Here is a 19,601-nt window from a genome sequence, read left to right on the forward strand (position 1 = left end):
TTTTATGACACCGCTTATCATCATTTTATATGCTAAAAATAAATATTTTACATTGCTATTTTTTGTAATGGATCTTGATCTTAGCTGAAGCTGGCCTGTTAAGCTAATACATATTAATGCTTTAGGATAAGAAGCGAAACAGTTTAGAAAATGATTTTGAAAACTTCGTATACAACTAATTTTCAGTTATTTATTTTTTTATTATACTTTTACTACTATGTTCACTTACGTTCATCGTATGTTAACAAACACTTGAATCTCATATGTTAACAAACAAGGGTATCTCTTGTGTCAACAAACACGTGTACCTCTTATGTTAACAAACACGTGCACCTCTTATGTTAACATGTGTACAAACACGTGTACATCTTATGTTTACAAACATGTGTACATCTTGTGTTAACAAACACGTGCACCTCTTATGTTAACATGTGTACAAACACGTGTACATTTTATGTTAACAAACACGTGCACCTCTTATGTTAACATGTGTACAAACACGTGTACATCTTATGTTTACAAACATGTGTACATCTTGTGTTACCAAACACGTGCACCTCTTATGTTAACATGTGTACAAACACGTGTACATCTTATGTTTACAAACACGTGCACCTCTTATGTTAACAAACACGTGCACCTCTTATGTTAACAAACACGTGCACCTCTTATGTTAACAAACACGTGCACCTCTTATGTTAACATGTGTACAAACACGTGTACATCTTATGTTTACAAACACGTACACCTCTTATGTTAAAAAACACATGCATCTTTTGTGTTAACAACCGTTTGCACCTCTTATCTTAACAAACACGTGCATCTATTATGTTAACAATAACGTGCATCTATTCTGTTAACAAATACGTGCACATCTTCTGTTTACAAACATGTGTGCATCTTCAGTTAAAAAAACACATGTATTCTTTTTGTTAACAAACACGTGTAGTCTTTTGGTAACATACAATCATTTGTTAACACACACACACGTTCACCTCTTATGTTAACAAAAGCATGCACCTCGTAAGGTTAACAAACACGTGCACCTCTTATGTTAACATACACGTGTCCCTCATACATTAACATACACGTGTATCTCATACATTAACATACACGTGTACCTCATACGTTAACATACACGTGTCACTCATACGTTAACATACACGTGTCCCTCATACGTAAACTAACATACACACATGTACATAAATATTATTATGACATGAATCACGGATTTGACGGTTTAAAGAGAGTCTTAAAAAGAGTATAAAAATATCAAAATGATAACAAAACTGAATGTAACTGTCATTTTAAATTTTCATACTTCCTTTGAAGGGTCTGCAATAACCATATTAATGTTAACTTCTTAAAAAAGATACAATCTACGGTGAAAAAGGTCGCATAATACAGTATAATTCATCAAAGGGGTCTACATAGTTACATGGGTCATAAAAACTTTCAAAATTTATCTCTATTATATGAAGAATTACGAACATATAAAGCGAAACCTGATACAAAAATAAACGTCAAAATAAAATAATAAAAAAATATTACCATATGGGTACGGTTTTTGGATCATCATGCATATTTCATGAGTGATAAAAAAGGGAATGTTTTTATATTTATATATAAATATATTAATGGTGAATATGTAAATATTTAACTGCTATTTAAAACATCTTCCATGCGAAATATGACAATTCATGTACATGTACTATTTACATAAATTTCGACAACTGTTGTATGGTCAAAACTTACTTAAAGAGTAGGCGTGCCAAAAATGAAAAGCATTCTTAGTTATTTTCTTATAATTTTCTTTCTTTGTGCTTTCGTTCGAGCTCCCTGCGACCTACTCAAATGTCCGATCGTCTGGGCGAAGCACTCGCTTGTAGATAATTTTGAACCTTTTCTTAACAGTAATGTGTATGTGCCTGCACAAATATGCGCATGCATTTGCCCATTCGTGCATGTATTTTGCGTGCATTTTCTGAAAACAAGAATTGGTTCTGAGACACGAAAGCTCTCAACGAAGAGACGGTTTTAATGGATTAGCTGACTGCGGTCCCTTTGAATTATATTAATATTTTATTGTGCTTACATTTTGTTCTTTCTTTCTTTTTTTTTTTTTTTTCTTTTTTTTCTTTTTTTTTTTTTGTTGGTCACTATAACATTTGTACTTTGTTGCCGGAGTGCTGACGTCATCGCGAATATTGCACCGTTTAAAGGCCAGTGACAATTGATTAAGGGGAGCTTATTTATGTAATGTATTCTATAATTTTACTAAACGACCATATAATTCAAACGTCTTTTAAATATTTTACACTCAGTTTTTGTGTTATTCATGTCATGCATAAAAAATAAAGTCTTGTGTGTAGGTTCAAAAGGAAATGTTCGTAAATTACCCTCTATGCGTTTTGACAGTGCTGCGATGGCAGTTCTTACATTTTCTAGTCTATTCGCCCGCCATATTTTAAGTCTATGCAGGGTCCAGAAAATGCAACTATACGTTTCTTTATTATCGTCGGGGGATAGTAAAGACAATTATAAACTTCAGGGTATACTTTTTTTGTTATCGTCGGGGAGAGGGGGATACCGCAGTGACTGGATCTTGAGACATCGGAGCGCTGCCACTGTTGTCACCACCAAAATAGTTACATTTTATACTTACATGTTTGGAAATCGATCCCAGTTGTACAGAAGTTTCAATATTTCATCAAATTAAGAATGTGACATTCAAAGAATAAGATAACTCAGTATCAGACATTATCATTTGTCTAATAAAACGTTAAAATCGTACATTTTGATTGTATATCTATACAGTAGACCGTTTTTGAACAACTCTGTAGTAATCTGTAGTAATCAACTAGCGGCTGTAACAGAAACTAGTATATATTTCTTGCTTTACAAGTTCATCTTGCTATGCAAGTTCATAGATCTAAATCAAACATAACCACGGGGTTGTTTTATGTCCTAGGAAAAAAAAATAAATTTCGCATACATTCGTCATATGTTAATATAGAAAAGAATAACTTCTCGAAATTATCATTGAATCATAATATAATGTTGTTTCTGTTCAATTACATTATTTCTTTTGAACAGGTTATTGTTATTTAATATTATTCTTTTATATATAGGTTTATTTATTTCAAGTCCTGAGACGAAAAGTTATGCCTTTATATTTAACAGAGTATAGGCATTTTACATAATCGTTTTCGATTTTTGTCGCGCATGCGTATTCATTGAAGGGCAAACCATGCATAACTCTGTTCTTGTGTGTTTTTTAACCATTAATTAAAGGGATTCGGTATACATATTGAAGGCAATATCTAAGTCTTCAACGCGATTATCATGCAGAATGAGTTTGTCCGTCTGTCGGCGTTCCCTGAACTAAAATAAATCAGTTTCATATGTTCTTTGCGAGCCATTGCTTACAACAATGTCAATGGGCGGCTGCGGGTGTTAGCAGAATGATTCCCATCTCCATCATACAAGATATCATTCTATCAATATGTGTAAAACAATAAGTTTAGAGAATGAAAACTTTTTAAGTGATTAAGTCAAAAACAATTTGTATAAAACAATTAAATTGTTTTACTAAAAAAATATAATAAATTAGAAGAAATTTATTATCGTTTTAACGTACAACGTGTTTTTACTCGCTTCACATTTCGTTCGTTTACATGTAGAAGATAAATAAAACCATAAAATTATGCAAAAAATACCCATCCGTTATCACTAGCGAGTATTTTAACAAATAAATCATGCCGAGGGTGTAAGATCATCTAATATACAACGTTATTTAAACAAGTGATTTAATCTATAACTTGTAAGGTATAAGGTGGTTTAAACGTTTTAATATACCGGTACATAAAAATGCAAGATTTAGCATGCCCGTGACAACGACGAACGTGATTGGCTAATACCTGTCGAGAGGCAGGAACGCGCCGGATCGTGTATTACAATTTATCTTTACTTATATATCGAATGTGTCATAATTTAAACGCGTGTCAACTGGCTGATAAGTATACGGTTTACAACACCGCCTTAACTATAGGTTTACTTAATTTAACATCCTCGCGTAAATGTTTGAAGAGAAAATATTTACGTTAAAAATCCGAGGTAGACGTGTCTATGTAATTGAGACGTATCGCTAAATCGGTCTTAAGATATTTTTTTTTAAAAACGAACTCTCATTAATTTCAACTCAACATTTTTGTATCCGATTTTTGACTACGGAAAAGGAACGTGAAATTTGATATAAAGATTTATCGATTAAGGTTTTTAATATATATTTTTATCGACGACGGAGTTTTATATTATGAGTGTGCAATTAGTTTTTTTTTAAAATAAGGAACAGGATTAAGTTCTGACATTTAAAATGTCGCCACCAATTGCGGACTCTACGAAAAATGTGGAATCTAAGTGCTCTCAGAGAAAGGTATGTACGAGCAATTGTAACACATTGAATATTAATTAGAAAAGAAAAAGCTACAAAACTTACAATAAACGTATCGCAAAATTTAAATTAATTGATATATTTTGTATTGACTAAGCATTATAAAAAATGAAAAACTTTTATATATTTTTAGGTAAAGTTTATTTCTGGGAATAAGATTATTTATATCTTCATTATTTATACAGAAATACAAGTGTCCGTTATATTTACCATTTAATGAATATGTTGTTATATCAATAAATTTCCCTATATCTTTTGTCTAGTGAGAGATATTTGTTATATCTAATTTTTGTAATCGTGTATTTCATTTCACATAGCACAACGAAATCCTAATTGGATGCTTTTAATAGCATGAATGCAGCTATGTCAAACAGACATGCACATATTTCTTAAAGATTCTGAACAAAATAAGAATGAATAATCTTCTTTAAATTTTGTTAACGTATCTTCTATATTCATCAAAGAGGTGAAATATTGGGGATATATATAAAGTTAGAAAAAGGTGGAGAACTTGCACAGACAAAGTCAAAGGTCAAAGTGTTATCAGAATTACCATAGATATATTTATGTTCATCTTAGTGGCACAACTATAGATATATAAAATGACTATATAGTGTCCCCTCATCCATCAATGACTTCATAGACTATTCAGGTTCGTCCTCACGTCATAAAGAACATGACACATTAACTTCCGGTTGCGTCATTAGCATTCTCCCAATTTTTACACGCCTTTTCGTGCTGCTGGCGAGCACAACTCCAAAGAATAAAGAAATTTGGCAAGAACGTTGAATAGCTTACATTATTCATAAATAAACCCGTGCTAGTCAAGCCTAGAACGCGCGTGCTTCCTGTGCCAGTCTAGTCCGAAACGCGCACATAATATTCCATTTCCTGTATAAATATCTATCACAAAGAGTTATGGGCACGGAGAGGCGTATCACTAAACACCGAACAGATTAATTATTTCATAACTCCTTAGGTTAAATAATAAGACATTTCTACATTAATAATATAGAGATGTGACGTATTCACGCGTCGTCGCACGCACTGTCACGTGTTATATCTTATATCTATTACTTACATATCAGTTACACAAATTTGCCAATTTTTCAATGTCAAATAATTATGTTTAATTCATCAGGGCATATCTAAACAATAAAAAATGAATAAATTTCTCTTTTCCAGGTCTTGATAAATTAGAATGGACCGTTCTTTAGATTTATCAGTGTATAAATTCAAGATCGTTATAATTTGAATGTCATTTGTCAATTCACGCCAATGCATTGGCAGTTGTTTTTACTCTTTTCTTTTTCTTTTCTTTTTTCTTCTTCTCTTAATGTACTTTTACTAATGATTTTATAGTCATACATTATTTGATGTTTAATTAATTACCCCTCGAGTTAACAGATCTGAACATACAATTCCATAATAAATCACTGAAAAGTCGTTCAAAGTTCGCCAAATTAAAGAAAGGGATTTTCTTCTCTTTTTTAAAACTAGCTTATGCATATAGCTGTTTTGGTTTATTTTTAATAAGCAATTATAAATGTGTAAGATTTCGTTATATTATTCGTTCAGAATCAAATCTGAAAATTCAATTTCACACAACACGTCAAAATATGAAAAAAAGTTACACGCGAACATTGCTTTTAATATTAGTTTATTTTAGAATCAATTCTGGTTTTGTAATTATTACATAAGACAACGCGTGTGCGTCTATTTTAGTCTTAAGCATGATCTATAAATATATTATTATTTTTTTAAATATCGTCTGCAAAAATATACATATAATTTATAGTGACGTATTCCAATCTTAATAGCCTTTCCATTTTTGGTCAACGACTTACCATTTAGTCTAATTAGATTTCTAAAATTTCTCGAGCGTTTTAGAAACCGCTGTTTTGTGAGCATGTAGCCTTTGAAAATCAATTAAAATGTATGTTCTTACATCAAAATGTCCCACTAGGAATAAATTTTACTAAATTACCATTATTAATGATGTTTCTATACAAAGATTTGCATACTTAGAACATTTTGGGAGTATTAAAAGCCATAGTTTCAACTCAAGTATGGTATAAAACTCAAATAAAACCGAGTATTTTATTTGACAATACTAAAAACCCTGGCATGCAGCGCATTTTGACCGTGTTGTAAAGAGCAATAATTTTGTCGTTTTAGTTTTTATAACCCTTTGATAATTATCATACTGTTAAGAATTACTTATTAATTTTATAATACAGAATTATATATAGAAACAATTTTATTCAATAAAAATCACACAGAGAGTTTGTTTATAATTATGTCCTTTTTAAAAATGCTAAAAATAGTCACTTGCCTAATGTAATGTATTTTTAGGAACAATCAAATCGAATATTTTTCTTAATTAAAGCGGCCATGCCGCCAGCTTCATGCTACTTTATATGATTTTTTTATTTTGAAAATTTATTTAAAAGTAATATATTATGAATTGAACACGGAAAGTAATTTAAACATTGCAAACAATACGACAATTTAACGTAAATTACAAAAAAAAGGTCAAAATATGCATTGATAACTCTTACTGTGTTAGTCACGCTATAGAAGTATGATGATAAATTCTGCAAAATCAGCCATTAATCCTACATAACATGTAAGTTATTATCTTTTCACCTTTCTTAAAATACCTGTACATTTTTCTCAAATGTGATTTCCAGAAATAGTTTGTCTCATTTGGAGGTATGCAGCTTTAACTTAGTTTTTTATGTTAAATATTGCATTTTGATATTAACTTTATAGTTAAAACAAACTTTAAACAAATCAGCTGAAAACTTATTTCAGCCGCGTCACGACAAAACCAACATAGTGGGTTTGCGACCAGCATGGATCCAGACCAGCATACGCGCAGTCTGATCAGGATCCATGCTGTTCGCTTACAAACCCTATAGCAAGTAGAGAAACTGATAGCGAACAGCATGGATCCTGATCAGACTGCGCGGATGCGCAGGCTGGTCTGGATCCATGCTGGTCGCAAACCCACTATGTTGGTTTTGTCGTGACGCGGCTCATTTTAAACTGTCAGAAGTATCTTATACTAGTAACAAGCAACTTTCCGCACGGTGGTTTTATAAATCAAATGATCAAAATGTCTGCGTTCCAAATGCGAGGTCGTGGGTTCGAACCCTTCTGGATTCACTGCCATGTTTCAAATCAAGACACAAGATCTAAGGATAAAACAAGAAAGATTCGAAGTGATATAAATAAGTTTGCAATTTTCTTAACAATCAATAAAAAGGTAATGAAATTTAACTAAAAAGGTGCAATTAATAATTATTTTTATTTTCCTATTTTGTGACTTAGAGCAATAGTTCTCCGATCATACAAAATCGGAGATATTTCTGTTCCAAAAAGTTACATTTGTGTATTTACATATTGTTTTCTTGCTATGTGTCATAAAAATGTCCCCAATAAACTTTGTGTTTTATATTATTTTTTAACTTTTGTTTAAACAACTCGTAATTGTCACGGAATTTTCAGAAACACGTCGTACAGGGACATCGGTCGTACAAAGACACCCGTCAAATAAGGACACCTGTCGTATAAGGACAATCGTCGAATATAAAACTTCTTACAAGTATTTGAATAAGCCGGGCGTTCAAACTTTTCCACACTGACTTATACAAGTATACGCATGTATTCTGTTAACTTTTTTGGAAAAAAAACCTGTCATTTGCTTGTTTTAACACGAGCCTCGTTTTTTGTTGATTTTTACTGCCATAAGTCAAAGATAATGTTGCAAAAAATATATCAAAGATGACCCACAACTGACTTACAATTGGTTCGTCAAATATCTTTGTTTTTTATCTCTATTTTAATTCCGCAGACAGACAGACGTGTTCGGACATCTTCAATATGTTAACGCTATATACTAACATCTAAATGTCATATACCTATCAAATATTTATCTTACCTCACTGATTTCTCAAGTTGTGAGCGATGTAAATACACCAACGATTGTTTAATCACAAGTGTTTCTACTTAAAAATTTCTTTTAAAAAGCCTTAACTTGTCAAATCTTGTACACAAGGCATTGTTTGTTTTAAGGAGTTTAGATAAAGAAACCACCTTAGCGGGCACGTTTTTAAAAGTTTAAAGCGTCTTTGAACCCTGAGTGAATATCAATTTGTTTCGGGGGCCACCTGTTAAACTTGAAAAAAACAGAGAAGAAAGAGTATGTTCATAAGAACAGGGCTGTAAAAATATTTACTGAAAGATTAGGACCCTTAAAAATCTGATTTATTAGTTTGTTTTAGGGGGCATAAAGGGTTTTAAGCGAATGAAGGAATTAATTCAGGGCTTCTTACATATTTTAAAATGACTTTCAAATGGAATTTTTACTACTTCAAACATTTATTTTTTGGTAATATAACTAATTATACATCGAAATTTACATAACCGAAAGCTGATATCATGAGTGTTTTAATATATGAATATAGCAGTCTAAGAGAAGTTGGCCTCACAATTCTGTTTCGTTTCTAATGATAATAATCATTATTTTTATCATTATTTATTATTATTATTATTATTATTTATTATTATTATTATTATTATTATTATTATTATTATTATTATTATTTTATTATTATTATTATTATTTTATCATTATTATTATTATTATTATTAATATTATTATTATTATCATTATTATTATTATTATTAATATCGTTGCTGCTGATGATGTTGTTGTTTAGCGTGTTGAGTTTAAGCACTTAAAAATGGGACCTCGATTTTTAAATTGTCATCAGAAAGACTGTAAAGTAATATTAGTTGACCAGACCGGGAATCGAACCCACGGAGTCGAGATTACAAGTCACGCGCTCTAACAGATTGAGCTATGTTGGCTAGCATTTCAGATTAACTGGTTTGTAATGTTTTTTCTCACTTATCATGTTATCTAGCATGTGACCTTTTTATGTCACTATTCCAGATTAATTATGCGAAGTTTTTATCTCACTATTTCAGATCCACCGGCCTGTGATGTTTTATTTCACTATTTTAGATCTTTTAATGTCATGATATATTTTATATTTCAGATCAACTCGTCTGTGCTGTTCTTATTTCACTATTTCAGATCTTTAAATTTTATGATTTATTTTACTATTTCAGATCAACAAACCTTTGATTGAGAAACGACGTCGAGCAAGAATCAATGACTGCCTAGCACAACTTAAAACCATCGTACTTGAGGCTAACCATTCTAAGGTAATTACTTTTAATTAAAACCATTCTACTCGAGGCTAACCCTTCTAAGGTACAAACTTTTAATTAAAATATTGTACTCGAGGGTAACCATTCTAAGGTATTATTACTTTTAAATCAAAACCAATAAAGTTGAGGCTAACCGTTCGAGGGTAATAAATTTTAATCTTAAAACCATGCACCGTTGTTGAGGCTGTCAATTCTTAGGCAATATCTTTTTAACAAAATCTATCGTTCTCGAGGCCATCCAGTCTAAGGTAATACCTTTTAAATTTAAACTAATATTCTTGAGGCTATACAATCTAAGAAAAAAACTTTTAATATCCATCGTAGTAGAATCTATAATATATTCGGCAATGTAATAGAAAAATACATTCGGCATATAAACAAGAATACGCAATAAAGCTTTCTGTAAATATATCTTTCATACAAGTCCTTTATTTATTTACCTTCCTTTTTTCTTTTTTTTTCTTTTAGTTATCTATGACTCATTGATGCTATACGTTTGTGTGAGAAAATGAAAACGTAAAGAAAATACGTATATCAATGAAAGAAATGATCTATATCAATCCCTTCTTTTCAAATTCATACCCAAAATCATTCAGTACTTATCATTTTTTTTTGATCATGTACAATAGGCCTATCAAAAATATATAAAGACACCCATTTATATCATCTCTTTTGAAGGAATGTATTTATTTCTTATGATATTTTATCACAATTATACCCTATTTAAGTCCAATTTTTATGATTTTTCATATAAAGTCGCGTACATGCTTATAGATGAATGACGTAATTGCCAATATCTGCATGGAAAAATACTTCAAAGGTGATGAATTGCATGAAATGGCCATAAAAAAGTTTATCGACGCATTACTATCAAAACATTTTTCATATATAAATATATGGTTTATTTTATATTCAAACCGTTTATTATGAAATAAGCTTTTATAAAGTATTTTTAACACAAAGGCGAATAAAATGTAAAAATGAACATTAAGTCCCCAGTTTTAATGCATCACAATTTTGTGCAGGCACCATCGTATACATGTTTTATAATAATATGTAGAACAAAAATGTATGTGGTACGCAAAATACAATAGCAAAGCAACAGCAACACCAATAACAACAACAAAAAGTAAGAATGTTTTTAGCCGTATTGAAATTGATACAAAGTGAATCCAATGTTGTCAACATTGTCACAATCCTATAAATGGGTGTGCTATATACATGCATATTAAAGGTTTTTCATTATATAAATGTACATTTTTTTCAATATTTGGCTACATGTCATATACTATACCTTTTAGTCTTGTTGTTTTTATTTATTTGTCATTATTTTTTTTTATTTTATTTATTTATTTTTTTTTTTTGGGGGGGGGGGGGGGGGAGTCCATAATTTTAGGCATTTAAGGAAATAAAATCGACATAATGGAATACGGGTTGTTTTGTCAATACAGAGACATCAAGGTTTGTTAACTTACATTATATGTCACGTAAAGGTGGTTTTCGTAAAATTGTGTTGCGCAATTCGCTAATATCGAGCCCAAAGACATCCAAATCACCTCACCATGTCTCCTAAGCTATTTCCGTTCGCAATGTTTACCAACATTTTTTCTGAAGCTAAAATGTCAACATGTTAATTTTATTTAAGCCCAAGGGCTTATTATGTCCGATGCAGTTTTTGAATTATTGGGATTACGGACTTTCACTAAATTTGCCAAAGTATTATCTTAGTTGCACGTGTTTAGATAAGACGAGAGGTAGATCTCTCCACATGTGCATCCATTTTTATATAGCTCGTATAAATCTAGTGAGTCCTGTCACGTTGCATAAAAGCAAAACGACAAGATTTATTTTCATTTCTCCATTATCCGTCTTTTCCGTTAAACTTCGGATATGGACGGATGCCGATTGATAATCGGTCAGATATCCAAATTAGGAGTCATTTAATATACGGAAAGTGAAGAAATATGCCTAATTTACACGAACTGGTCACATGAATATTGCCGATGCTTGAGTAATAAGCATGCGTGTTAAAAGAAAAGAAAATTATCTTAGACGGTCCTTTGCGTTATTACCATTAAAGCTTTTAAATTATGATCAAACTGAATAAAATGAAATAGGAAATTTATTTAAATCAACGGTAGTTTCACGTGAAAGCCGAGCATCAAGACAAAATTACGTCATCAATTCTAAATCTCTGGTATGGACGTAGATTTTTTTTAAAATTCACATTACACTTATAAAGTTTATATGGAACTTAGGTCGCGCACCACTGTGAGTTCGAATCCCGACAAGTTCGAATCCCCGCAATAGTTTCGGATTCTATTACGTTACAATGTTATTAAACAAGGTTCTGTCATTGCGAGAATCTAAAATAATGTATTGAAGCGTACCTGAGGCCTTCCTCTGCAACATTAGTTTGAAATTCGCATTACATTAGCTGTGTCTGTGTCTCTAAAAACCAATTCCAAACTATGTAGAATCTGTTCTTGAACAAAATGTTAATAGTTTTATTACATCGCTGTGATTTATACTTTGCATTTGATTATAAAAATACTAGTATATGATACGTTCTAAATATAGACAAGCTTTCAAATGATAAATGATATAAAGATGATATACTGTCAAATTAAACGTGATCGATAAAAGATTACGAAATATTACATATTGATAATGTATCATTTATTTCCAAATATTTCAAAATTATGTGTTAAATTGTGTTTAATTTCGCACTGCATGGACTGGCAAATAAAATATATAGTTGTCATAATGTAATAATTTGAATAATTATTGTAATAAATAATATAAAATTGTGATAATAAATCAGGATGAATGTCAACTTACAGCAACTAAACTCCAGATTGTGTGTTATATTTTATGAAAATCTAACAAAATGTACTATAATGTATAAAACCATTCTCAAGTATACAAAATAAGTGTTTCATAAGGGTCTACTTTAAACAGAAAACACCTTTTAACATGTCTAAAAAGTAAACACATTTCCATTACTTCGTTAGTAAAGGGGTAGAATTTTAGTGCTTAAACTGGTGAATTATGTAATATTTTCCATAATACAGTATTATATTATAAAGTTTCACATTTATTGTGATTTTCTGTACATTTCTTAAATTATGAATTCATTTTTATTTCTTTAAGTGTAATTTTGTGAACCATTATTTACTTTCTATGTAGAATATAAGCGTCTAAGATCTATAGATTCACAAAAATTATATAACATAACAGAGCAGAAGATAAAGAAAGAAATGAAAGAAGAAAAGAAAGAAAGAAAGAAAGAAAGAAAGAAAGAAAGAAAGAAAGAAAGAAAGAAAGAAAAAGAAAGAAAGAAAGAAAGAAAGAAAGAAAGAAAGGAAGAAAGAAAGAAAGAAAGAAAGAAAGAAAGAAAGAAAGAAAGAAAGAAAGAAAGAAAGAAAAATAAAAGTTTGCGGAAAACTATTAAACCAAATAAGGAATTAGAAAAATCAGCAGAAATGCGATACTAAGAAAACAACAGGACGACGAAGCGACAACAACAAGTTTATTATCAAAACTGAGTTAGGGTCATAACTGAAGAAATAAAATGAGGTTTAAAGCAAAATTCAGGTAGTTTGAATGCTATAGAAAAGCAAAATAAATTAATGTATGCATAACCCTTTACCGGCAGTTCACGTGTTATTAAAACCATAAACTTTTATCGCTAAACAAACAAAAGTAAGAAATAAAAAAAATCTTGAACCGAAATTTGGCGATTTATCAAAAATCCGTGCGAATAAAGAAACCTCGAATTAAATGCTTATATGACACCCCAATATTGGGGGATTGGATACATATAGGGCTCTTTGTTCAAATACGTATGTAAATAATGAAGATAGCGGTTTTAAGATTTCGATAGGAGATATCTTGAAACGGGCAGACGACTTTAGCACGAGACATGCCAACGCACGCGCCTACACGCGGTTAATATTCTACGCAGTTCGATTTCAATTTTCTTTATTAAAAGTTAACAATTTTGTTTATAGGATAAATCTTTATTTGTTATGCTTTATATTTCTCATTATTTTGTTGTTGTTGTTGTTGTTGTTGATGATGATGATGATGATGATGTTGTTGTTGTTGTTGTTGTTGTTGTTGTTGTTGTGGAGGAGGTGCTTTTTCTTTTCTAGTTTCCCGACCTGTTTACAAAACGATAAATTATTGTGATTTTTAACGCCGTATGATAAGTACGCAACAGAATATCCAACGAAAAATTCTGTTTTCTAAAATGAAGAATTAGTATACATGTATATTTGGGCGGAAAATAACTTCCGGGGCTTTTATCAACAAAAATATCGTGCGATAGAAACAATACATTCTTTGTACAAATTGAATAAAGAACAAAAACATTGACACTGAAATGTGTCAGTTTGTTTCCTTCCGAAGTGTCGTCTGCTAATTTATTTACATACCATTCGTGTATACATCAAAGTTTAAATTCTGTCCAATAAAACCAAATGAGATGGAAAAAAATGACTGGGCGCTGGGAAATAAATTAGTCCCGAAATAAATGAGAATTGCATGTGAAAAAAAAATATCTTAAAAAGAAAAATAATGTAAACAAGTCTCTTTCATGTTGACCAAATTTGTCGAAAAAAAGAAAACGTATGAAAGGATATTTATTTTCGCCAACAAGTTTTTACTTGTAAACGACCCTGGTTTTTATTATCAATCACCTCTGTTAAATACGAACGCCGCAAAGACTCGTCTACTCCAATAGATCGTAAATCTTTTAAAGTATAAAACGCGAACTTAAAAAGCAATTAATTTACGCGAAATCGTTTGTTAAAATCGATCCGGTAATCGACTGTCATTTCGTTCAATGAAAGCACATTACTCAGGGTTCAATGGTATGACACAAACTAAAATAAAATCATACGCTTCTTTATTAGATATCCCCCTTTTAATAAGTTTTCAAAATTAACATATCTTTCTACTTGTAAGCGACCGTGCAAATGCAATTTTCCGCTGTGATGAAACTTTGTAATCAAAAGATATGCGTTTTAAATTCTTTAATTTGAGTTAATATTTTAATATTTTCTTCGTATTTTTTGCGTGTTCCCTTTTAATAAGAAAATTTACACTAAAAGTGCAATCTAAAAAGATTAAACGATTACGTAATCTAAAATGTTTGTAATTCTGTCGCCTCCTTAATTAAGTAAAAAATAAATAAATTTGTGTGTCTGGCGCGCAGTAATTCACACGCTTAATAGGTACAAAATAGTTCTTTACCCCATACCACCCTAATTATACTAAATTGACTCATCCATTTTTCAGTTTGGACAAACCATTTATTATTTATAGGGAAAATTTTAAAATCATGTATTGACTAAACGACTGATCTTGCATCCTGCACTGGTCGAGTTGCCGCCACTAGACTAAGGGTTAATATTATAGAAAGCTATCATTTCGTTACTATAAACAGCTTCCGTGGCAAGTCTATACACCTATGCTGACAGAACTATGGTGGCTGGTTTGGAACGCTTTTATGCGTAGTGTTGGCGCTAGCGACAACACGACAAAGTGCCAAACGGCGCGTTGTCGGACTTTCGTCTTTTCGTCCTGTCGCTAACGACGTACGCCAAACGACGCGTTGTCGTGCGGCGTGTTGTTGCGATGTTACATTGTCGCTCGGTTCAAATCGAAGGATAAGCTTATAAGCTAAGCGACAGGGCGACATCGCGACAACGCGCCGAACGGCAACGCGCCATTTGGCGTGCTTCGCTAGAGACAGTACGACAAGACAACAGCGAGACAACGCGCCTTTTGGCGCTTTGTCGCGTTGTCGCTAGCGACAAGACGAAAAGGCTATAACTATGTAGGTTGCGTTGTCGCTATCGACAATGCAACGCGCAATGTTCCAAATCAGTCACTATATTGAACAGAAATGAATGAAAAACTCCGATAAACAAGCCCGATCCAAGGCAGGCAGCCACATCCCTGACACAAAATCACACACACACAAATAGTAAATACTTTATATGTTTCCTCTGATCTGGATATTTAAATGTCTATAGAAAAAATTGATAAATGAATAATTAGGACATTAATGTAAATAAAAATATATATCATTTTAAAGAAAAAAAATAGCATGTAAGAAAAGCACTGCATAACACCTATTACATTTAATGCAATGACGTTAACGATATTATTTTTCGAAAAATCGTATTTAATGTACACTTAAGAAGAATCAGAATGTTTTTAAATTTGATGCAAATGGCCGACAAAAAGTGTTCATATCAGTTTAATATTGCAATTTATCTATTTTATATGGGTTTAATTTAAAATAAAACGTTTATTTCCCATTAATTATATGTATAATGTTCTAAATAAACTTCGATGCAGAGCGCAGATACCCATTTCTCTTGCATTAGATTTAATAAGGGCATAAACAATAGGTCAAGGTCACACTTAAGAAAGGGTTTTACTTATTAATTATCATTTGATTAATTTAACATTATTGAAATCACTATAACAAACTCGTCATAGCATTCAAGATATATTAGCTTTTATATAGCGTTCTTTCTTTCTTTCTTTTCTTTCTTTCTTTCTTTCTTTCTTTCTTTCTTTCTTTCTTTACTTTCTTTCTTTCTTTCTTTACGTTCTTTCTTTCCTTCTTCTTTCTTTCTTTGTTTATTTCATTTTCTTTCTTTATTTCTGTTCCTTCCTTTCTTTTTTTATTTCTTCTTATTCTTTCTTTATTTATTTATTTCTTCTTTTCTTTCTTTCTTTCTTTCTTTCTTTCATTCTTTCTTTCTTTTTCTTTCTTTATTTATTTCTTCTTTTTTTCTTTCTTTCTTGCTTTCCATTTCTTTCTTTCTTTCTTTTGATTTATGTGAGAAAGTCATGTATTATGGGATTAAATGTGTGTTTATCAAAGGTGTATTTCTATTTTCAGTCACCTCGTCCATCAAAGCTCGAGAAAGCGGATATTCTTGAGATGACGGTAGAGTTTGTAAAGAACAAGTTAACCACAGATAGTGGTAAGAAAAAAAACTTTTTAAATTCTTTATTAATGATTAAAAGTTTGAGTTCATCAAGGGCAGTGTCAATACGAATGAACGCTTGCTTCTTTGCAAATCTAATTAATTACTTCCATTCATTCACCCCGAAAACCCAGAACATTAGTCACTAAACACATTTGTGTCTATTTGATAAAAGAATAGAAAAGTAATACTTATAGTGGTTTATTTTTGAATGAATTGTTTTAGTTTTTTTTTAAACATTTGAAGTTCCCAGCTTAGAATGACTATATCAGCATTTCAGCTGTGAATAATATACCGTTGACTGATCTGTATCATATCAAGTTTTAGATGACTCTATCTTTTTACTCCTGCTCTCCTTTTCATCATCATAATCATCACCATCATTAACAACAACAACAACAACATCATCATCATCGTCATCATCATCAACAACCTCATCATCATCATCATCATCATCAACAACATCATTATCATCATTATTATTATCATCATCATCATCATCACCATTATCATCATCTCGATCTCCTCGTATTCTCTTATTTCTTCTCCTATTTCTTCTTCTTCTTTTCCTCCTTCATCATCATCTTATTCTTCTACTACTTATTCTTCTCTTTTTGTCATTCCTCTTTTCTTGTTTGTACTTCTTCTCCATCTACTTCTTCTTAAAAAGTACCTCCTTCTTCTTCCATTTCCATTTCTTCTTTTTCTACCATAGCTCATGCAATAATTTACTTTACCATTCAAAAACAAATGTCAGTTACTTTTTTTTGTTTGTCCACAGGTTCTAAATGCGGTCAGACAATGGCGGAAGATGATCATTTAGACTACGTAGCGGGCTATTCCAAATGTCTTGCAGAAATCTCGCACTTTCTCGAGGAAACGAAACCAGCTAATGACACTTTGAAACAAGATATCGTAGAGCATGTTTCAGACAAATTAAAATGTTATCTTATTAAAGATAGTAAAGAAGACACAACTCTTAGAAAATTACCAATTCCACCATTGTGCAAAAGATCAAAAGAATCGAAAATAGTTTCTGATGAAGCAATGGATTTGAGTGTATGCGTGAACAATAATGAAAGAACTGATGCTGCAAGATCAGCAGCCATTGATAATAACGTGCCAAAAGAGTTGTCAAATCAAAAGACAGAACCCGTCACTAATAATAATATTAACCAATCAGGGCCATTTGGACTACTTTGCGGAGGCCAAGTAATGTTATTGGTTCAACTTCCGCAATCAGTGACTTCACAAGTTCAGATTCAAAATTTTCAAAATATTAACCAATCACAAAGCAGTATTCCAATGGTTGGCGTGCAACCGATGTCAGTCGCAACACAGCCTCACATATTGAATCAAACTATTTGTAGGAGTGACCAAACACTAATGTGTCCAACCCCTTTAACTTTTCCACAGGTTACAGTAAGCGGCAGCCAAATAGAAAATCACCAAAGCTTTCCGACTATTTATCCAACAATTCAAAACGATTCCAAAGGAAAACTTGAGAATCACTGGAGACCTTGGTGACACGACTTTTCCTGTTAGAACTATAGTTATAATTATATTGTTGAATAAAGACACGGCAGCGACCTATTCCGGGTAGAAATACGATGTGTAGCAATGGAACGCTAGCGGCTTATTCCAGTTGCAACAATAATGTTGAACAAAGACACGCCAGTGGGATATTCTTCAGCTAGAAATATATAATATAGGATAGTGGTATGCTATGGTGGTATATTTCTGCCACAAGATAACCATATAACTAACTAGTTAATTAAGAGGTTAACTAGTTACGTAACTAGTTAACCTCTTAATTAACTAGTTAGGTATCAGGTTAACTAGTTACATAACTAGTTAACCTCTTAATTAACTAGTTAGGTATCAGGTTAACTAGTTACGTAACTAGTTAACCTCTTAATTAACTAGTTAGGTATCAGGTTAACTAGTTACATAACTAGTTAACCTCTTAATTAACTAGTTAGGTATCAGGTTAACTAGTTACGTAACTAGTTAACCTCTTAATTAACTAGTTAGTTATCAGCCTATCTGGTGGCAGAAATATGCCACCATAGTATGCCTATTGCCTACTGCGGGAAGATAGATGATAACACACTTATAGTAAGAAACGGGGAGTCCGTGGCCGAGTGGTTAAGGGCGTTGACTTAATAACCACTTGTCCCTCGCCGCTGTAAATTCGAATCCCCCAGGGACTTTGGATTCTTCCATGTGAGACAGCTACCTAGCTAGCTTACGAAACGCCGGTGGTTCTTCTCAGGTTGCTCCTGAAATAATGCATGCAGGGACACCGGAGATCTTCCTGCACCAGTAAAATTGGACAGTCGCCATGTGATCTATACTGTGTTAGTGTGATGTAAAACCCAACCAGTAAGAAACGATATTGTCTGATATTTCCAAGTCACAGATTTACAATTATATTTATTCATGTCTGTGTTTCCAGTTACATCTATAGTATGAAAGTGGCAATAACCCCTTAGAGAAAAGGAAGTTTAGGCATTAAGCAATAACAGCTATGGAAACACGTCCATTATTTTGGTACGTCAAGTTGGCTTGCACTCTAAATCATAAAGAATTGTGCAGAAGTACCATTAATCTCACAAAATATGCAAAACTTCACTTCCATTTTGGTTTAAAATTTATTTGACATGTGTTAACATTCTAAGTAAGCATTTAGAACTATGTTCATAGTACTTATAAGCCAGTTTGAGCTAAGTTAAATGTACACCATCTTAAGAGCCACGCCTACTTTAGCGAGATACTGACGTAGCATGCCAATCTCGATAGCCACGCTTACTTTAGCTAGAGACTAACGTGGCATGCCCACCACGATTGAAACAAACTGTCTGTGATTTTTAACCTTGTAACATTATAAT

At 31.9% G+C, this 19,601-nt stretch overlaps 1 protein-coding gene across 1 annotated transcript; it reads left to right on the forward strand.

The window, feature by feature from the left end:
• Window positions 1–3,841: 3,841 nt before the first annotated feature.
• LOC132745650 (protein hairy-like) lies at window positions 3,842–18,429 on the forward strand. Its single transcript, XM_060734598.1, has 4 exons — window positions 3,842–4,435; window positions 9,596–9,691; window positions 16,623–16,707; window positions 17,492–18,429. The coding sequence occupies exons 1-4, from the start codon at window positions 4,376–4,378 to the stop codon at window positions 18,235–18,237; spliced, it is 987 nt and encodes a 328-aa protein (XP_060590581.1). The 5' UTR covers window positions 3,842–4,375; the 3' UTR covers window positions 18,238–18,429.
• The last annotated feature ends 1,172 nt before the right edge of the window (window positions 18,430–19,601 follow it).

The sequence above is a fragment of the Ruditapes philippinarum genome, unplaced genomic scaffold, assembly GCF_026571515.1.
Source record: "Ruditapes philippinarum isolate M1 unplaced genomic scaffold, ASM2657151v2 ctg102_1_1_1_1, whole genome shotgun sequence".
In the NCBI taxonomy this organism is placed as follows: domain Eukaryota; kingdom Metazoa; phylum Mollusca; class Bivalvia; order Venerida; family Veneridae; genus Ruditapes; species Ruditapes philippinarum.